Source organism: Castor canadensis, chromosome 4 (genome assembly GCF_047511655.1).
Source record: "Castor canadensis chromosome 4, mCasCan1.hap1v2, whole genome shotgun sequence".
Taxonomy (NCBI): Eukaryota; Metazoa; Chordata; class Mammalia; order Rodentia; family Castoridae; genus Castor; species Castor canadensis.
Window position 1 is genome coordinate 53,119,397 of NC_133389.1, and position 22,238 is coordinate 53,141,634.

General features: G+C 39.3%; 1 protein-coding gene across 6 annotated transcripts in view; it reads left to right on the plus strand.

Moving 5' to 3' along the window:
• The window catches only part of Ttc39c (tetratricopeptide repeat domain 39C), a 103,380-nt gene that overhangs the window by 42,020 nt on the left and 39,122 nt on the right, over nucleotides 1-22,238 (plus strand). For 2 of the 6 annotated variants that reach the window (XM_074070189.1, XM_074070192.1), the window contains exons 2-6: nucleotides 1,265-1,313; nucleotides 3,015-3,143; nucleotides 6,970-7,084; nucleotides 16,202-16,550; nucleotides 18,276-18,444. In XM_074070189.1, coding sequence (XP_073926290.1) covers nucleotides 1,265-1,313; nucleotides 3,015-3,143; nucleotides 6,970-7,084; nucleotides 16,202-16,550; nucleotides 18,276-18,444 — 811 coding nt within the window. Of the gene's footprint in view, nucleotides 1-267; nucleotides 292-1,264; nucleotides 1,314-2,956; nucleotides 3,144-6,969; nucleotides 7,085-16,201; nucleotides 16,551-18,275; nucleotides 18,445-22,238 lie in introns of those variants that run through there. The other 4 variants (XM_074070193.1, XM_074070191.1, XM_074070190.1 and 1 more) reach the window with 4 other exon arrangements.

Consider the following 22,238-nt stretch of genomic DNA (forward strand, 5'->3'; position numbering starts at 1 on the left):
GTTGCTTTTATTTCTCCAGGGGCAGAGTGGCTGACCTCCTCAGCACAGGATTGAACCTCTGTGGTCCTCACTGGCAGGGTCTGTCACTCCTTCCTCCATGAATTCCTATCTGCGGAATGTGTGTAAGGCACATAGAGTACAGCATCTGCAACATAGGAGCCCATGCTGCAGTCTGTGCAGTGCTGAGGAGGGAGAAAGCTAGCGTCTGTTTGGAGACAGAGCAGACTTCTCCGAAGTGTGCTGCCCACACTAGGCTCGGCAGTGTGAGGGCTAGTCTGGGATTCTTCCCAAGTGAGTTGACCTTCTGTTTTTCTTATTGGTTTAAGTATCCTTTTAAGTGGGACAAACAAACTGTTATTAACTAGAGAATTTGGAAAAAGTGGCAGCGGAAGGCTAGCATTCCAAATAAATTGAGTCGCAAATCCCCCTCCCCACCCCCACTCCAAGAGAAAAAGTGGACATGCACAACCCTTCTACCAGAGGATGGACTGAATAAATTCCTTTCTTAGCGTAAGCATATATTTTCATAATAACAGTTAGCTTTTTTTTTTCATTTAAGAAGGCAAGTAAAATTTATGGTAATCTGAATTTTGTACTTTTTAAAAATTTGAAGCAGAAAGTTTATATTTTTATATACGTTAAACTCAGTTGGTGTTGGTTTGATTTTTGACTGACTACACAATTGGATCGTGGTTTGTGTCATAGTGGGGAACAGCTGACTCTTAGGGAGGCATTCTTAGTGTTCTTGTATGGTTTGTGAGGTTGGGCTTAGTGATGAAACCCTTTGATCCACTCTAGAAATAGTACTGATTTTATGTGTGGAGAGTTTTGAACAAGTTTTATATTTAAAAGTGTATAAGGCCCTGAGTTCATTCCCCACTACTGCCAATAATAATAATAATAATTAAATAACAACCACAACCACTTTCTGTTGGCCATGTTTTTGTGGATGTCAGATCATTTCTACCATTTTTATATTGACCCTGTCAACTCTTTAAGAGCCACAATGAAAAAATTTACTCATACAATCCTTTTTATAATTTGACCTTGTGGTTTGCCTTGCTTTGAAGAAGTGGGGAAAAATTCTGTCCTGGCAGGTAGCGGTGTGAAGCTCCTTGTGTTAACCTTTTTCTTTCAGTAGTTTAATCTATATGATGATCTTAACTTTTATCCAATTATAATAGACTGTGTTATGACTCTGATATATCAAATACTTTTTAAAATAAGTTTACAATAAAAATAATTTTTTTTGTTTCCTTAACAGAAATCATAGCCCCTTAATGAGTTTTGGAGCCAGCTTTGTCAGTTTTTTGGTAAGTATGTATTAGAAGAGATACTGGCATGATGAAAACCAATATAAACTAATGTCTATTATCAGTTACTAGCTGTATAAACATGCTATTGTAGTGAATTTTTTAAGAGTTCAAAACTGAAAATAAAAGTTTTGTCTGTTAACCATTGCCTATGAGATAATCTGTCTCCCTTAACTTTAAACTAAAATGCTTATACCTTCTAGCATATAATGTTTTCCCAGCCAAACTCCTTTTTAGAATAAAAATGTAGTTGAAAGACCTTAAAAAATAAAAACATATTGGTAATAAAAGGTTTGCTCTAAAATTACTGAGCAAATGTAGACAAATTCAGTAAGCCAAGCTAACATTTGTTCGTTAGTATTACATTTCCAAATACTAATATTTGAGAATCGAGGAATGAATTTTTAGTTAGGATTTCAAGTCACGTGGGCCATACAGAAAATTGGATGCTTTCATTCCTCAGAAATACTTATCACATAAACTACTCTGAAACACACCATTTTAAGAAAAAATATAAAATTATATAACAGAAAAAAAGTATTGTGTAGAGACCAAAAAGGAGAAAGCATTTAGGTTTGAGATTTAGGAAGCTCTATTAACCAGTGCTCATGTTGTGCACAGCCTGGCACAGGCCAGCCTCTGGTGAAATGGATTTTCATTTATTTTTTGTTGCCAGATAATGCAACAAAAAGTTTAAGTCCTGCTCTTTTCAAGAATGCATAATTCCACACCTCAAGAGAAACGGTGCTAGGGAAGGATAGTAACTTTAGTACCCAAGTGACTATAAGGACTGCCAGGGAGGCAAACCAAAGGATCACTTGGCTGATCTGGGTAAAGAGTAAGGGAATGGCAAGGTTGAGGTTTCAGCAGCCTCACAGGATGGTTGGACAAAGGATGTGGCTGGGAGGCTGGGGCAAAGGTGACCATGATCTGGTTGGGCTAGAATGCAAAAGTAGGTTAGAGTCATTTTGTGGAGCATATGATGCCAGGGTGGGCTTGGCACAATCAAATGGGGGAATAGAGAACTTGAGACTCTTAAGTTTATTAGGTCCTCCCAAGAATCATGTGCCTCTGTCACCCACTTAGCTCAGAAACTTCAGTTCTACTGGGTACAATTTGTAGGTACTCAGAAGACACTCAGAACACTGCTTTGACACAGCCACATGTGGCCTTACAAAAGCTACCAGGATCCAGTGCCTGGAAATAAGCTGTCAGTGGAGTTTTTAACTGTAGGCAATATAAAATGAATTCCTATAAGTGAATCACAGGAATTGCCATTCATGGAAACACTGATGATGTTCCAGGAGCATCTGCAGTAGCTGTTGTTTCATTAGCCTTGCTGTGCAGTATTTGATGGAGCTAGGGATTCATCTATGGGAAGAATGATCTTGAATGAGAAGCTGAATTGAGCAGACCAGTCAGAAATCATACAGAATTTTTGTTACTTTGTTTAATAGCAACAAAAACATTATAGATCCATACTTGCAAGGTCATTTGTTACTATGTATTTTTTCATGTTAATGTAAAAGAGGCATATTCTTCTTTCATATTGGGATTATAGTTTCTTTGAATAGGGTATACTGTAACATTTTGATTCCTTTTATTTGTAACACATAATTTAAATGTTTTTTTCTTGTTTGTAGTTTTCTTGTAATAGTTGACATTCACTGATTCATTCATCCTTTCCTTATTTCTTGGAAGAATGCTATGATGACATTTGAGGAAGAAAAAATGCAATTGGCATGTGATGATTTAAAAACTACAGAAAAGCTATGTGAAAGTGAAGAGGCTGGAGTAATTGAAACAATCAAGAATAAGATTAAGAAGAATGTAAGTAGTACAGCTTTTGGTTATAGACCATTGTCACTTACTTAGAACATCACTCATTTATTTGGGTTTTGGTATTTATAGTATGAGTGAAAACAAACACTGAATGTTTCTCATGGCTTCTAACCAAAAACCTAAATGTCTCTCTTAAAGCAGTAAAGTCTCCTTCAGTCATTAGAGACATCCAGTGAGGATTCTTCGGGGATTTTAGAATTAGCTTCTTCCATAATAGGCCCCATGGTAAGGGCTCTTGTAATGAGAGTTTCATATATGTAATTAACATATTGAATAACAATTGCATTTTGTTCTACTTCTGGATTTTAGTTATTGACCTAATTTTCCTCAGTCTTTGGTTATAAATAAAGTCTCAAGAAGACCATAACCTCCTTTTTTTGGAATTTACCTTCACTTTCTAGTCCAAAAGTTCCAGACTATGTATGGAGAGGCATTCTCCTACCCTGATATTTCTTGGACTGTGCAGGGGTCTCACAGATGTAACTGACAAGCAAGTTTGTTGGTTATAGTCATCAAGTACCCATCTTCCTTCTCTTCCTTCATGTCAGCCCCTAACCATGAAGCAGCCATGGGAAGATGGCTTTGCCTCTGCTCTTGCTCATGGTGCCCACACAAAGAAGCCACTAATGGGCCACAAATGTCGTCTCCTGATGCTCTGGATGGGCTGAAGTTGTCCCTGTTCCTCTTTCTCCAAACTCAATATTTCGATGACCTTCTTTCTTAAATATATCTTGGACTTGACTTCTTTCCATCCTTACTGTCATCTCCTTAGGTCAGCCACCATCTCTGTTGCAGAATGCAGACAGGCACCTCTGCCTCCTGTCTCACCGTTCTCCAGTTCGTTCTTTGTAATACAATCAATAATACGTTAATTGCCTGGTTTTAGTGCCCGCCCCAGCCATTGCTGTTATAACAAAGTCCAAACTTTATGATATGCCAGTATGACTGGTATATATTTTCCTTTGCCTAGAACATTCTTCTTCACCTGTTTCCTACTCATCCTTTGATTCTTCCTAGATGCTATTTTTTCCCCAAGAACTATTGCGTGAGGCTCCAAGCTCTGCAGAGTATCTCCTACAGGTTCCCCTAGCTCCCTGTACTCTATGCTTCAGAGGACTTGCTACATTACATGGTAATAAGGTCTATATTTCCTCATTAACTGTCTGGGCTTAGCATCTACCATGCTATAGGTTAATAATTAACATTTGAAGTGGTCCTTGCAATTTGTAAAGCATTTGCAGAGTCAGAACCTCATTAGCCCTCCCAGCAACCCTGCATATAGTAGATGTTATTACAAATAAAGAAACAACAACAACAAAAAAAGAAACAGAAGCACTGATAGGTTGACATTTCCCTCCAACAAACAGAACAGTGAGTGCTAGGGCTAGACGTGACCAGGATGGATTATGCTAAAATCTAGAAAAAAGGGAAACATGTCACTCCATCATGTACTAAATTGTACTGTTGGCATATTTGCAAAAATCCTGTCAGTTTTTATGTTACTGTGAAACTATAGAAAAGCTATTTAGCCTTTTTAGCTCAAGTTTACTTTGTATTAAGAATGTAGAGCCAGGCACCGGTGGCTCATGCCTGGAATCCTAGCTACTCAGGAGACAGGGATTCGGAGGATCGCAGTTCAAAGCCAGCCTGGGCAAATAGTTCCTTGAGACCCTATCTTGTTTTTTTGTTTTTGTTTTTTTTTTTTTAGGTGAAAGATTTTCTTTTTTTTTTTTATTTTTATTGTTTTATTATTCATATGTGCATACAATGCTTGGGTCATTTCTCCCCCCCTGCCCCCACCCCGTCCCTTACCACTCACTCTGCCCCCTCGCTCTCCCCCCTACCCTCTCCCTACCCGGCAGAAACTATTTTGCCCTTATCTCTAATTTTGTTGAAGAGAGAGTATAAGCCATAATAGGAAGGAACAAGGGTTTTTGCTAGTTGAAATAAGGATAGCTATACAGGGAGTTGACTCACATTGATTTTCTGTGCATGTGTGTTACCTTCTAGGTTAATTCTTTTTGATCTAACCTTTTCTCTAGTTCCTGGTCCCCTTCTCCTATTGGCCTCAGTTGCTTTAAAGTATTTGCTTTAGTTTCTCTGCGTTGAGGGCAACAAATGCTATCTAATTTTTTAGGTGTCTTACCTATCCTCATACCTCCCTTGTGTGCTCTTACTTTATCACGCGATCAAAGTCCAATCCCCTTGTTGTGTTTGCCCTTGATCTAATGTCCACATATGAAGGAGAACATACGATTTTGGTCTTTTGGGCCAGGCTAACCTCACTCAGAATGATGTTCTCCAATCCATCCATTTACCAGCGAATGATAACATTTCGTTCTTCTTCACGGCTGCATAAAATTCCATTGTGTATAGATACCACATTTTCTTGATCCATTCGTCAGTAGTGGGGCATCTTGGCTGTTTCCATAACTTGGCTATTGTGAATAGTGCTGCAATAAACATGGGTGTGCAGGTGCCTCTGCAGTAACCTGTGTCACATTCTTTTGGGTCTAGCCCCAAGAGTGGTATTGCTGGATCAAATGGTAGATCAATGTTTAGCTTTTTAAGTAGCCTCCAAATTTTTTTCCAGAGTGGTTGTACTAGTTTACATTCCCACCGACAGTGTAAGAGGGTTCCTTTTTCCCTGCATCCTCACCAACAGCTGTTGTTGGGGGTGTTGCTAATGATGGCTATTTGAGACCCTATCTTGAAAAAAACCCTTTGTGAAAAAGAGCTGATGGAGGGGCTCAAGGTGTAGGCCCTGAGTTGAAACCCCAGTACCGAAAACCAAAATGTAGTAGCTAGGTGTGGTGGTGCCGTTCTGTAATCATAGAACTCAGGAAGCAGAGGCAGGAAGACCCAGAGTTCAGGCCAGTCTGGGCTAATTAACAAGATTGTGTCTTAAAAACATACCAAAGGAAAAAAAATTCAGTGGTCTATGCCACAGTGATCCTTATTCATTTTGGAAACATTCTTTATGATAAAGGACAACTTTTTTCCTTTTTTGGGGGAGGAGGGGCGTGAGACTGGGATTTGAACTCAGGGCTCTGTGCTTACAAAGCAGGTGCTCTACCACTTGAATAACATCTCCAGTTCATTTTGAATTGATTATTTTGGCATGGGGTCTTGTAAAGTATTTGCCTGGGCTGGTCTCAAACTGTGATCCTCCAAATCACAGTCTCCCAAGTACCTGGGATTACAGACATGAGCCTGGTACCTGGTGGCCAATATGTTTTTTAAACAGTGATACTGACTTTTTGCTTATTTTTACTTATATGACTTGAATTCCAAGTCATATAATTCATTTGTTCAAAACTTACTTTTAATTCGAAGGTATTTTTTTTCAATGCAAATGTAATCAGTTCCACACATCTCAATTGCATGCACCAAAAGAATGTATTAGTCCTACCTGAAGATAAATAGCTATAAAATGACATGTCAGATTATCTGCTTTGGGTAATGCATTGTATCTTGGGTAATGCTTTTATTTTGGATAAATAAGAATAATGTTTAAAAAGCAGGCGAACCTCTAAAGTTTTGTGCTGCTTTTCATGTTTCCTACAAATCATTTAGTTTTTATCATTTAGAAATGATAAATTTCTTTAGTATTATGTTGTTGGCAAACCTGGAGATAATAGAAGTACAGAAAATCTGTCAGGATTCTAGCATAAATTTGATCTTGACTTTGAGTGGGTGCCCTGTTTTGCAATTTCTGTGGGAAATTATTTTGTCCCATAAAGTAACAATTTTTGGGGGTGTGTGTTGTCCTTGTGTGTGATTTATCAGTGTGCATTTTCTTCCTACCAAACAGGTTGATGTTCGAAAATCTGCCCCCTCTGTGGTTGATCGACTTCAGAGACAAATAATCATAGCTGACTGTCAAGTTTACCTGGCTGTGCTTTCCTTTGTGAAGCAAGAGTTGTCAGGTATGCTTCAGTGTTGTTTGTAATGGCGTTTGGTATTCAGAGACACAGTCAGTAATACTCTTTTTTTAGACCACTTCATATGTCAGTCTTTGAAAACATGTGGCATCTATTTGGTGAGTGATACTGGTTTGTTACTTGGGAAATTGAAACCACAAGTGCTTAATATGTGTTGCACAGACTAGTTTTAGTCCTAAAGTCTGTGTTTCATCCTCTTGTGTCAAGATCATTCTGTCTTATTTAGAGAAATTACTAGTGCCTTTAAATATAGGTAGACGTATAATAGTTTTTTTTGTGTGTGGAAATCAAGTTTTGATAGTAATCTTTGTAATTTAACTGGTTTAAATTTAAGTTTTTCAGAAAATGGTTTCAGGATTTTCTTTAACGATTTCCTAATGGACTTGAATTACTGGCATTGTAACAACCTTTAGCAAGGGGTGTAAACTAATTTCTTAATTAGTTTTTCTAAGACAAATGTTTTCTAGGCTTTTGTAGCTTTAACTTCTTCAGTGGAACAGATGCACCTGAGTCTGTGCTAGCTTGTTTTAAGTGTGTGTCTGAAATCTACCTAATCATTTTCCTGTGTGGTCTGTCTCTGGGATCCTGACAGCAGGAACCTGCCACTTTAGTAGATAGGATTTCCTTTAAAAAAAGAAAAATTCTAAGTGGAAATAAGTCAATCAGTTCAAATTCTGAAAAGCATTTTCTCCGAACCTTAGATAAAGAAGGACATATTTCTGCTAGATTATAATTTATATTTTTTCTTTCTTATATAACCAGAAACCAGTTTTCCCCTTTTCTTTTCTCTTTCTCTCTCTGATTCATACTTGAGGATGTTTTGTTTCTATTTAGCTCAAGTAAAGAGTAGAATTTATTTTTTATTTTGACTTCTAAAATTTGGGCTTCCTAGAATTTATTATTCTTATATTTATTTTTTGCTTAAAATTTTTTTTTTGGCAGTACTTGCTAGATCACTTGAGCCATATCTCCTGCCCTTTGTGCTTTAGTTACTTTTTAGACAGAGCCTCACATCTTTGCCCAGGACTGGTCTCTGATCATGACCCTCCTATTTACACCTCCCTTGTAGGTGAGATTACAGGGTGAACCACCACACCTAGCTTATTTGTTGAGATAGTCTTGCAAGCTTTTTGCCCAAGCTGGCCTCAAATTTCTATGCTCCTGCTCTCCCAAGCAGCTGGGATTACAGGCATTTCTCACCATGCCCAGCCCCTATTCTTCTTTTAAAATATGTCCTGTGATGTGCTTTTACCGTTTGCTTTTCTTGTAACCTCCTTCTTATTACTTTCTCAACACCTTACTTACATGGTTGAGAGCTCATCGTGCATGTGAATCCCCTGTAATGCAGTAGTGTAAAATCCCTGTTTGGAGCTCACAGTGACTGGGATACACAAGAACACTGGATCATATTCTGATTCTTTGGTCTTTTGTATTTTTATACAGCTTTTTCCTGATATTCAAGGACTCTTGTGAGGAGGAAAATGTAGCTGCTAAGAAAATATCTGTTAAGAATGAATGACAGCCAGGGGTGGTGACATGTGCCCAAGTCCCAGCTACTTGAAAGGATGCTCAAAGCAGGATCCCTTGAGCCCAGGAGTTCAGGGCCAAACTAGGAAACCAGGAGATCCCTTCTCTTAATTAAAAGAGAGAAGGATAAAGCAAAAGTGGTTAAAATGTTCAAATGTGAAGGTATATCAAAAGTTAAGAAATGAGTATATCTGTCCTCATTTGTTAACTCATTGATTTATTCAGCAATTCTAGAGCTCACACTGTGGGCCCCCCAGTGTGCTAGGTGTCAGACATGGGCCAGGGTCTCTGCCCATGTGAAGTTTACAATCATCACATTGTATTATTTATTTCTGAAATAATTCCAGTTGTAAAATCACTAACTATTATTATGGAAAATTTTGAAAAGATGAAGAAGTGCACAAGAAGGCACTTCTTCATCCTCTAATTTCTGCATGTGGAAAAAAATCACTCTTGCTGATAATCTGTGTATGCTTTTTTTTTTGTATCCTATCTTTCCCTCCTAGATTGTATTTTAAATATTTTCGTATGACTCAGTTTCACAATAAAAATTTTTAATAATAGCATATTAGTTTATCATATAGATAGGCAAGAATTAATTTACTTTTTTTTTTCTTTTTTTGCGGTACTGGGGTTTGAACTCAGGGCCAACACCTTGAGCCACCAGCCCTTTTTTGTGAAGGGTTTTTTCAAGATAGGGTCTCACAAACTCTTTCCCCGGGCTGGCCTTGAACTGTGATCCTTCTTATCTCTGCCTCTAGTAGCTAGGATTACAGGCCTTAGCCACCAGCTTCGTCTGCTTAATTTAAAAATTTTTTCATGGACATTTGGATGTTCTTTGCTGTGGTTTTTTTTTTTTTTTTGGTTTATTAATGTGGTTCAGTCTGTTTTTATTTTAATTAACATTTTTGTGGTACTGGGGATTGAACTTGTGGCTTCGTTTGTGCTAAGCAGACACTTTACTACTGAATTGCACTGTAGCCATTTTTTATTTCTGCCATAAACTGTATTTCTCTCACGGATTGCCTTCCTGGCCATTACCCATTCTTCTAATAGTTTGATTTTAATCAACTATTGAATCCTGTTATCATAGCACTCTTGGTTTTTCTGAAGCCCTATGATTTGTTGAATGTGATATTGACTGAGATCTCACAGGCATAAAAACCTCAGGTGCTAATAAGTATATGTCATGGTAGTTTGCTTTATGATAAGCTGAGTATTTGTTTCAAACAAACAGCTGACAATGTGCTTCATTTACTTTTTTAGATATCTGATAGGTTGTTAAAATATGACTAATTTATTTATTGTTGGAAGTGTTGTCTTTGAAAGTATTTTAGATGGATAATTTTCTTGGAAAAAGACAAAAACGAAGACCTCCCTCTTGGAGACATTTGTTCTAGGTGTCCCTCCCCCACCTTGAGCAGGTGGCATATAGAGTCACCTGGGGGGTGTATTGACCAGAGTTCAGGATGGGGATGGGGATGACTTTTCTAATGCTTTGTATTTTTAGAAGAACTCTTATGTTTGCCTTATTTGAATTTCCTTTTAATGAATTGTCCCATCATTTCTCTTCATTTTCCCATACTACCTTATATCTTTATAATTCTATGACACAAGTGTCCTTTTTTATTTTTGCAGTGAGTATAGTGAGCATATAATTTTTGTAATAAGTTACTTTAAAAACCTATTTTATGGCACTTGTGCTGACTTTATTAATAGTTTCCCTTATTTCGTTTTGGATTTAAAGGTAAGTCCCATGACTTCCAAGTCTTTGTGTTCTAGACATAATGAATACTCAGCAAGTTTTCTTCAAATTAGATTGTTCTCTTTCTTTTCCAGAGACAGGCGAAGGTGAATGATTTGGTTGAGATAGAGTACTGTACACAGCTTCTGAGGGATGAAAGAAGCGCCATGGTTTTCTTGTTTCATAACTGAATTCCTAGTGTTCTCACTTTTTGTCTGCCACCTTAAGTCTGGGTTTCTCAGACCTTTGCCTCTACTTATCCCATATATCCTGTGTCACTAGTCCTGGAATAGACTAGCAGTCTGTTGTTCTCCCACTTTCTTCTCCCACCACTTTCTCTGCATTGCCCCTAGAACCTTCTTCCTAAGATGTAGCACACACCTGAGCTTTAAATACTCAGCTGTTCTGTATCACCTTCAAGGTTGAGTCCACGTCCCTTCCTTTGGTGACACCAGTCCTTTTCCCAGTGTCCTGCCTCCCATTGCAAAGTCTGGCTGAGTAGAACTCCTCAGGGTTCCCTGAATGCATTGTCAGAGTCGTGCCTTTGTTCATGCTGCCCCCACCTGGAAAAGCTCTACCCTTTTTTGTTCTCTTGCCTAATCAAGTGCAGCCCAGGCCTTCTACCTATGGGTGCCTGCTCTGTCTGTAGCCAGTCAGAGCAGTTATCACCTAGAAATACACATTCTTATTTATACTTCGGCCTAAAATATAAGACAGCAAGCTCTGTGAGGGGAGGGACTCTGTTGGTCTGCCTGCTGTTTCCTCTTTTCCCACATGTGTTGAGCACTTTCTAGGTGTCAGATGCTGTCAAGTGACAGGTGCAGGGAACAGGTGATTTTGAACCTTTGGGAAGGTCAAGGACCCATGATCCTGTTCCCGCACAATTCCAAAGAATGAAAGTCCAGCCAGGCATAGTGACTCATACCTGTAATTCCCAGCATGCCAGAGTCCATAGGTGGGAGGACTGAGTCCAAGGCCAGCACTAAGGAAAAAACAAAGAACATGAGACACTATGTGAAAAAACAAAACAGAACAAAATAAAACAAGCCTTAATGCCAAAAGGGCTGGTAGCATGGCTCAAATAGTAGAACACTTGTCTAGCAAGTGCAAGGCCCTGAGTTCAAACCCCAGTGCTGAAAAAAATAAAAAAAGAAAGTTCCATTTCCTTCTGTCTCTCCCTGACTCTTGATTTGGTGCTTCTGTCTAGCATGTGGTGAATGTTTGGATTCTGCAAATTAAAGAAAGGACTGGAGAAAGAATAATGCTATTTCAGGAAAGAAATTGTGAGTGGAGCAGTGAGTTTCTTAGATGTCTGTGAATGGGGAGGTGGGTTGAGTGGTGGAAACTCAGTCAGCTTTTGCCTTTCAAAATCTGTTGGTTGGGTCACAAGAAAGGCAACTCTGAGCTGACCCTCCACTATGGGGTTACCCAGCCTCATGGTAGGACAGGTGACAAGACACAATGCTATGACAGGTGCTCTCACCAGATACAAATAGCAAAACTCCTTCCAAGAGCAATTGAGTGGAACTGGATACTTTCACTTTCTAGCAAGATGCCCTTCCCAGGAAGGACTTTCACCCCGAGATGGGGTGGTGGGGTGGGGCTGCCTATCTCCCCTCCATTTCCCTGCAGGCTGAGGCCCAGTTCTAATAGGGCAGAGCAAATAGTTGTGGTTTCCTGTTCTCTCTGTTCCTTCACCAGCAGAGATCATGATGGCTGAATGATTTAAATTTGACCTTTCAGAGTAGTGGCAGAGACCCATGTAGTGTGGTTCTTGAATACTGTATTGTCTGCGTGTTAGGAAGATGTGCAGTCATTGGTTGGTGACCTTGCTGGGTGTGGCTGCCTGGGCACAGCTGTTGTAGAGCCACGGTGTCTGGAGCAAGCTGCACCTGGGCTGCAACTCACACAGCCATCACCTCCTCCAAGGGGTCACAGTATTTGGGACAGCGATAGGGGCCAGTCCTGGTGAAGCTCTTTGGATGCCAAGCTGATGGTAGAAAGCAGTAAAAGCCAGATCTCTGTCTGCATGTGTTGTTAACTTTATTTTCCATATATTTCAGATTATAGTCTTTGAGTCTAAAACTGGATTCTATTTCCCTGGCTCATATTGAGGGTCTTCAAGCTTCTTACAATAAACAAGCTTGTTAATGTGTGCTTGTAAATGTTGGGACCAATGCACCAGTCTTAGACATGAAGTTCATTTTGTTTCATTTTTATCCTGTAAGAATGGGGTTTTTACTGGATGGAGTTTAGTGCAGTCAGGAGTTGATGGGTTCTTTAAATCTATTTTCCTTGCTACCATCCTTTTCTATAGTTCTTTAGCTGAGATCTAGATTGTTCCATCTCATTTCCCTAGCACTATTCCTTCAGCCCAAACTTCAGAAGGTCCCCATTTCTCTGCAGGAGGTGCTCATTCCTCACTCATATTTCAACCTATGGGTCCCAGTGTATTCTTGTTCCATTCTGCCACTGTTCCCCTCTCTGGGAATGCTGCCTCTCAGTCTAAGCTCTACTTCCTTTTTTTTTTTTTTGGTTGCACTGTGGTTTGAACTCAGTTCTTTGCACTTGATAGGTAGGCACTCTACCATTTGATCCACATCTCCAGCCCTCTACCTCCTTTAATAAGGAAAATACAGGATAAAATGGAGTTAATTTTTTCCCTCCAAATTTCCAGTTAGGGATGGGGGTAGAGGGAGTAAAATTTTCTATTGAAATTCTGCAATACATTATTTTTCACTTTTATGTATGTGTTACATGGAATTTACTGACAAAAAGAAAATTCAACTCACGATCTCAGCATGATTTATTTTCAGATTTTTTTCTGTGCAAACCAGGAGAGCATTAAAAAAAAAAAAATATATATATATATATATATATAATAGTATATTACTTCATTTTTTAATGTATGTTTTTTCTTCTAATTTTATTGTGGGCATTTGGAGGACTGGAATTATGTTATAGTTCTTTTTTGTCCCTCAGATGGCACCACAGCCTGGAACATAATAGGAATGTCATCAATAACTGGTTTACATGTTTGGGGTTTTGCCAGTTTTCTTTTTCATTTTGAAATCTCTATCCAATATATTTGTTTTCAGTTATATTCCCCATTGCTTTTATGTTCTCAAGAATATGTGTTCTAGTTTCCTATCACTTTTCTTTTTCTCCTTTTCTATTAAATCTCCAGCTTTTCGGGTCATAACTCAGAGCCACCTTTCTTGGTTGTAGTCATGCTTGATCAGTCAAAACACTTGAAAATGAACTTTGTTGTCATATGCAGAAGTTTCAGGTTTTCTCAAACCTTTGTTTTCCCACACTAAATTCCATTTAGGAGGGAAAAAAAGTCATTGAGTCTCTTAAAGGAAAGATCTGTGTCATATTAATCCTTGACTTACCTTGATCAGTGCCTAAAATTTACTATTTATGCAGTAAATACTCCTGTTAAGTTGAACCAAATGAATAGAACATTTCAAACATGTATTATTTTTGTGCTTATAAAGTTATAAAAATAGTTCCCTTCTAATCCAACTTTTATGAACTAATTTGTTTTATTTGTTCATTTAACCTCATAGCATTCTTTTCAATGAATATAGATTCTAGATTATGAATCACCCAGAACTTGGAGGATGATTTATTAATTGCATTTCCATAGGCAATATGGTCATCCTTTGTTAGAAGATTAATAGGCCTAAGTAAAAGTCTACCTTTCTCCTGGTTTGATGATTCTGTAGGAGGGGGGTCACAGGACTCAGCATACACGGCTGTGATTTCTTTCAGCAAAAGAATGCAAAGCAAAATCTGCAAGGGGAGAAAGCTGAATGGAGTGGAATCTAGGGGAGGCCAAGCACAGGCTTCCAAGGGTCTCCTCTCCTGTGGGAGTCACACAGGACATGCTTCATCTCCCCAGCAACAAGTAATGATAACGTGAATAAAATGATACCAAGTAGGGAATCTCGTTAGAGACCTGGTGTCTGGACTTGTTACTGGGGGGCTGATGTTATGGATATCAACTCAGATTCTAAGACTCCCGCAGGAGCACAGGCATTCAGTATGAACCACACTGATTATAAAGTAGGCATACTTGGTGAGCCACACTTACCAGTTCTGGGGATGGTTCCTGTCCAGTCCAAGTTCCCTGTCCTGCTAGGGGTCCACCTTGTAAGCAGGTCTGCTAAATGGGCTCTCTTCTGCACATACCATATATTCTTAGATTGCTTTCAATTTAGGGATTGGAGTTTTGTAAATCATATTTTATTTTTTATCATAGATTTTCTGCAATTAAAAAAAATACTTTTAAACCTTATTTTCCTGCTGTTCTAGAGGAACTGGAAGTCTGGGATGGTTGCTGTTTTTGTGAAGGTCAAAGTCGTGTTGTTATGTTGGTAACAGGGCCAAGAGAATGAGCTCTCTTCTGTAGTGTTGAGGACACTTTATTTGCCTACGGAAAACCTTTCCCCCCAAATATATGATGACACACATAGATAAAAAGAGAGAAATTGATAACCCCCCACCCCAGGTGAAGGTGAAAATGTTTGAGAGGGAAAGAAGACAGCATTTGGGGGCCTGGAGAAGTGCCTGTGGGTTCTAAATTCTGTCTGCCTCTTGTCTTTGAAGTCTTCTTTGGGGTCCTACTGGGAAACAATGGCAGCAGTTTAAGGAAGTAACAGATTTTTGCTCTCTGGTGTGGAGTTAACTTTTTCTTTGTCCCTTCTCCACTGTGGATCTCTTTAGGCCAGGTCACTGCTTGAACACCATGGTCACAGACCAAAGCCATTCCATTCAAGCACGGTGATGGTACCCATTAGGCAACAGGTACAGGAGCATTTGGGAGTCTTTGCATTTTATGTGAATGATTTTTTTATAATAAACTGGCTGTTGTTGCCCAATAAATGTGAATTAATCCTTTTTGCTTGTATTCTTTTTTTTAGTTTAATTTTTGGCAGCACTGGAGTTTGAATTCAGGGCCTTATACTTGCTAGGCAGGTGCTCTACCACTTGAGCTATGCCCCTATCCCTTTTCACTTTGGTTATTTTTGAGATAGGGTCATACTTTATGCTCTGACCACAAACCTCCTATTTATGTTTCCTCCCATTGCTGATGTGACATGTATATGCTACCATGCCCAACCCAACCCCCCTTTTTTTTTTCTGTTGAGATGGTGGGGAATGGAGGGCAGTGTCTCAGACATTTTTGCCTGGGCTGGCTTTGAACTGCAATCCTCCCAATTTCAGCCTCCCACGTATGAGCCACTGGTACTTGACTTGTTTGCTTATATTCTTTTCTTGCAGGTTTCCTTGATTGGTGCTTAGGTATAAATTCAGTGCTGAATTAGACTAAGAATTTTCTCTGGAGGACTGAAAATAGAGGGTACACAAATGTTAGATTTATAAAAAATTTTTATGAGGAAGGGCCATAGTAGTTCAGAGCAGCAGTACAGGCTTTCACAGAAGACCTGAAAAAAAATTGGATTCAAGTTACCCATCCCTTCCTTCCTGTTCTTCCTTCTTTCTTTCCTTCCTTCCTTGAAATATTATATACTAGCTACTGCCTGTGGGGATTGATACAACCAACAACGAGTAATAACATGACAACAACAACAAAACCTCACATGGTTCTTGCCAAGTGGTCATACGGTGTAGAGAAGAACAGCAACAACAAATAAGAAATTTAAATACTGTGAGGAAAACAAGGTGCGGTGATAGGAAATAGTTTTGATGTCTTAAATGTTTTGCTTGTTTTTCAGGTTGTTTTCTGATATCTTTTATTATTCAAATACACAAATTATTTTGAATGCCTGTTTTTGACTGCTACTCTCCCCTTCTCTTCCTAGCATACATAAAAGGTGGGTGGATCCTTAGGAAAGCCTGGAAGATTTACAATAAGTGCTATGTGGACATCAATGCCCTTCAGGAGCTGTATCAAAAGAAGCTAACTGAAGAGCCTTCTGATGCTGCAAATGATAATCACATGGTGGCTGAAGGGGTGACTGAGGAGTCCCTAAACAGACTGAAAGGTGCTGTTAGCTTTGGATATGGCCTTTTTCACCTTTGCATATCCATGGTGCCCCCAAACCTGCTCAAAATCATCAACCTGCTGGGGTTTCCTGGAGACCGCCTACAGGGGCTTTCTTCACTGACGTATGCGAGCGAAAGTAAGGACATGAAGGCCCCTTTAGCTACGTGAGTAGCTATATTGCAATGCTTTGGTAGATAATATAGTGTTGAAGTAAGGAAACAACAATCAGATTTTAAAGAGAATTTCAGGAATAATTCCTGGTTGCTTGACACAATGATGTGCCTTTATTGCAACACCAAGGACTGTGTTCTGTTCTGGTGGAGGTAGTTGTAAGCTGACCTCAGTCAAAGAGAAGGCACTGTTACTTAAGTTTCATTAATTCTGTATTTTAATGAGGTAAGGTGACCTTATCTTTTATCCTCCAGTGATTTTATAAGCAGTTTTTGTGACTGTGATCACAGTCACCAAGATGCACCATCTGGATTTTTAGACTTATAAGATATGAATTTGAAAGGCTTTTTCTGTGGTTCTGATTTTTGTTCTTACAAAGAATCCCTGGGTTGAATAATTTTTCTTGCTGATTCTCATTGGTCAGTTGGCTGGTTGCGTGTGGCTTGTCTATCTCATGCTAGTCCACTGTGTGGTGCGGCTCAGTGTAAACCTTAATGACAATTACTTAAATAGGAGAGCGCAGGGAAGCTGGAGTAACACTCCAGAGCCAGGACTTAGCTGTTTCCACATCAGTTCAAAGAGATGTGGTCTGCTACTTAATCTGGAAAATATCTGCCATTTGCCATTAGAGCTGTTTCTTTGATATGACACTACTTGTTAGAAATCTCCAAAAATATGTTGCTTTTACAAAGGCTGTAGTGAGATGTACTTCTGTACATCTCAGGACTGAGGAGTTTGGATATTAACTCTTAATTAGGTAATAGTTATATAAAATCATTAATTTTTCATTTGAAAACACTGTGTACCTACCCAAACTCATTAAATTATACCAGCAGTGGTTCTTTTTTAACTAGTATCAGTAGGCTTGTAACTAGTGATCATTTTCTCTGTTTATATCTTAACGTTATGTTGTGCCTCTCTGACAAAGGAATGAATGGAATTAATATTGTAAGTTAGTATGATCTCCATCAGAGTCTTAAATTTATGAGCACACTAGAAGTTTACATTTACATAAGATACTTGATGTGCTGGCTAAACATTTTTATCTGTTCATTAAAGCAGATCTCAATGACTCTGTTCTGTTTACCTAAGTTTAACATGACATTTTTCTTTAATGAGTTTGAAGTAAGGGAATTTTAAGTTCTTTATTTATTTTGAGTTGGGCATTTTCTAAGGCTGGAGAAAGGATCCTTGTCTGTTCTCATTTACTTTATCTCAATTTAATATAATTTGTAACTGTGGATTCTGTAAGTTTGGCTTTTTAAACTTACCCCCTAACTTTTATGAATGCAAAAGAAAGGTACATTTTCCTTTCAAAAAGTAAAAGCTTTTATTCTGAGGGAACAATTAGTTCATGGTGCATGCTCACTGTTCCTGATCTGTGCATTGATGACTGAGGTACAGAATTCAGAGATTTACATCACGCATGTCTTGAGCAGTCCATCTAGAAGCTTCAGAAAGGCTGTATGTTTCTGTCACTCTGTTCTCTTCTCTCATGGTAGAGAGTATGTGATTTATACCTTGTGCTCAACTGGCAGTTTTCTAAACACTGACAAAATTAAAGGAGGAAAACACTCTCTGATTGTACTTCTTTGAAGACTGTATATTAAGTTTTTTGAAAAGAATGTGAATTAGAAGAGCAGATTCTGATTTTTTTGTTTTGGAAAATAACAACAATCTCAGAGAACTCTTTGGCTCAGTGTCTCTCTCTCCCGCAGATTAGCTCTACTCTGGTATCACACTGTAGTCCGCCCGTTCTTTGCCTTGGATGGCAGTGATAACAAAGCAGGCCTGGATGAAGCTAAGGAAATTCTTCTCAAAAAAGAAGCTGCTTATCCAAATTCTTCCCTCTTTATGTTTTTCAAGGGACGGATCCAGCGATTAGAGGTATGGTACCTTCCTCATCTTTTAAAAATAAAGCCTCTGATGATCCCATCTCTGCTGTCTGCTTGGGGGCCAGTGTGGATGAGGCAGAATGCCATCGGCTGAGGCACATTGTGTTCGTGTGCCTTTCACTGCACCATTGCTGAGGAAGAGACCTCCAGGAACCCAGAATGTTAGTCAGTTACCTTCTATTCAGGGGACATGGGCAAACCCAGGTGAAAGTCCTTGTTCATAATGAGAATAGCTGGTGTACTTGAAGCTTAAGGCATATTAGCATTATTAAAGAGCTCTTAGGTGAAAAACAAAAATATAATTTCCCTCTTTGTGTGTTACTAATAAATGAAGTTGCTAAATTTTGATCTTAACTAACAGTTGATTAGTACAGAAGTGTTGCATCAGCCTTGAAATAATAGTGTGTTTTCATGTGCTTAGTTTGGCTAGGTACTGTGTCAAGAGCTTTACTTACACAGTCCTAGCCCAGTCCTCAGAGTGTCCCTATGCATAGACAGGGACTGCAGGCTGCAGTACAAGAAAACATGGACCTGAGAGGGCTTCCTGTAAATTCCTGACCTGTGAGCCCAATGTCCCATTCCAAAACCAGAGCATGCCCTGATCTGTGGAGGGTTCCACCTCTCCTTTGCATCTCTTTATGTGCTTGCTCAGAGGCACGAGGATTTGTAGGAAAATGAAATGGGTTAATCATACATGTGAAAGAAGGTGGTTGAATCAGTTTGAAACTTTTAACATCTCTGTTCCCTGGTGTGAGAGCTAACTAAATTGGGTCTTTTCTGTCAAAGGGTTAGCTCAGTCGGTAGAGCATGAGACTCTTAATCTCAGGGTCATGAGTTCAAACCCTCTCTCCCATCCCCCACCTGATATCACACTGTGGAATATGTCTATCATTGTGTTGATATTAGCTAATTTCCCCAGTTGCCTGTGTGCTCTGTGGCACATTGCCTAACTGTAAAGTTTCTGCTTTTAAACAGAGAATTACTTATCATTGGATATCCTAAAATGCAAACTGCTAGCTTTAAGATAATCATTGTGCAAAGGAATTTCTGCTTGAAGGTCCTCTTGGCCCATGGGTTAATTATATACTTGGTGCTGCCATTTCAGGTCAAACAGTCGTTTCAGGCCTCAATTTCCCCAGAATCCTAGAATTCCCACCTCATGGGTCACCCCTTTGTCTTTGAGTACACCAACCAAATTAAAGTTTTGTGTCCATGCTCTGTTCTTCCTCTATGCCTTCCCCTAAACCTCAGCCTTAGTCAGTTGTGAAGACATGAAACCAAGCTCCCTCCCTTAGAGCAAGGGGTGTTAGGGATAAAAACTGAGGTGGTTCTGCCAAGTGTGCTTGCTTGCCTGACTCTGGTCAGAGGCACATCCTTCTGCAGAGGTAGATTTTACCTTGCCCATCAGATTTCAAGCACAGGTCTGATTTGTGATCTCAGCAGCACCCCAGTATTTCTCACACTGGTTCACCTCTCTGCTGGAAGTCAGCCCCCAGCAAAACTTTCAGGAGATTTTCTGCTGAGGAATACTTTACTGGACACAGGGATGGTATAGCCATTTTCTTTTCTTTTTTGGTTGTGTTCTGTATATGAATTTTTCAATCACTTTTTCCCTTTATGAGTGGCTCCTTAAATCTGAAGACTATTAACTTTAATTCTTTAGGCCCTTATATATGTGCATATGAAGATGTATTTTAGAGACTATACTGATAGTTTATAATTTAAACAGTACTGAAAGCTTGTTGGGATCTGATTATTTAAATCCGTGTTCAAGTTCTTTTTCATCTCCTTATCTTGGAACAGTTTTCTTTGCATTCATGCTCAAGAGCCTTTGGTTATATTTCTCCCTTTTTTCTCTTGCTCCCACAAGCATGGTTCTGATCCATCCCTTGTGTAATCAGGAATATTTGTTAGTGTTCTTTTCTTTCAAACTTGGGTCTTGGCACTATTTGTAGGAAAGATGTTCATGTTATAAAAGTTTCTCTACAATGTTGAATTTATGCAGGAATTTAGTTAACGAAGCCTTCTCACTCTAGTGACTGTTTCTTGTCAGTGATGTTTAGCAAGTGAAAGGGTCCCTTGAGATCCTTTTATCAACTCACACCAGATGTTGTCTGGGGGCTCCACGTTAGGCCGGTGCATCCCTTGCTACTTGCCTTGCTTCTTCATTGACTCAGAATCTGCCTAACTATTTGAACAGCTGCTTTAGTGTGAGCTTACTCTCATACAGCGTGACCTGCTCAGTGGGTACCAGCCATTTTCCATTTTCCTATACTCATTATTTGGCATTTTCTCTTTTCATTAATAACTTTTTACATACTTTGCCTTTCATTGTTTGGGACTACTTGGAAGCACAGAAGTATTTGGTTTCTTTAACAGATCTGCTTCTCTCCTGCCACTTACACAAATCTCATTGTAGTGGCTTCACTGTTTCCTGCCCTGATGGCCTCCTTGACATTAGGGTGAAGTGCTGCACTTGGGTGGTGCTTTTGTTCCTCAGCTGGCTGGTGCAAGAGTCTTTGCCAGACTGCAGAATTATTCTCTTCCTTCACTACTTCTGCGTGTCCCAGCTATGTGGCTCCTGGCTGGTGTTGTCCTGACTACCTATTCTGTCTTCCTTGACTTCTCCCATGTGACTGATCACATTGCTGTGGGGAATGAATGGGACATTGCCTAGCATACGGTGACTGCTAGCTAAGTGATGGTGTGATGGTTGTTGTCTTACTGAGTCTTACTGAGTGCTTACTTAAGACTGGGAAGCAGGATGTGATGATTAATCTTGATTGCCAATGTGATAGAACTGAGAGAGATTTTTGAAGAACACCTCTGGGTGTTCTGTGATGGCACCGCTATAGACAATTAGACCATGAGGGCTCTGAGCTAGTCAATGGTTCAATCCATTGATGGTTTCAATAGACTATTGGCAGATGGTGGAACTGTGGAAGATGGGGTATGGTTGGAGGAAATAGATCACTGGGTGTGTCCTTGGGACCTAGATCTTGCCCTGGCTCCTTCTTGTTGCTTCTTCACTCTGCTTCCTGTCTACCATGATGTGAGCTACTCTGCCACGTCCTCCCCACCCTGATGGACTAAAACCCTGAGCTAAAATAAATCTTTCCTCTGTTAAGTTGTTTGTGTCAGGTATTTTGAAACAGTGATACAAAGACTGACTAACACATAGGGTGTCAGTGTTCTTTTTTGTTTTGGGAGAAGCAGCTTGTTTTGGTCTTAAGAGCTGGCAGTAAAGCTAGGACTGTGATGGGTGAATGAGTATAGATGTAGTGATAGAGGCTATAGGTACCATGTAGGCATTTACTTTTCTCTGAACTTCCATAATGCAAAGTTAGAAGTTGACCCATGATTATATAGCAGTTTTAATTTAAAAATCTGAATTGTTAAGACACAGTTTTCATATTTTTCTTGAATTTTCATCCAGTTAAACCTATGGTAGTATTAGTTTTAATTAAGATACAAATGATTAATAGTATTTTTCTTGATTTTTTTTTTGAGGGGTGATTACTGTGGTTTTGAACTCTGGGTCTTGTGCTTGCTAGGCAAGTATTGTACTACTCGAGCCACACACTTCCCGCCCTTTTTGCTTTAGTTATTTTTCAGATAAGGTCTCAGGCTTTGCCTTGGTTGACTCAGACTGCAATTCTCCTACCTCCACCTCCCAAATAGCTGAGATTACAGATGTGCACTACCATACCCAGACTGTTTTTTGAGACAGGGGCTTGCTAATTTTTTTTTCTATTTGCCCAGGCTGGCCTTGAACTGCAGTCCTTC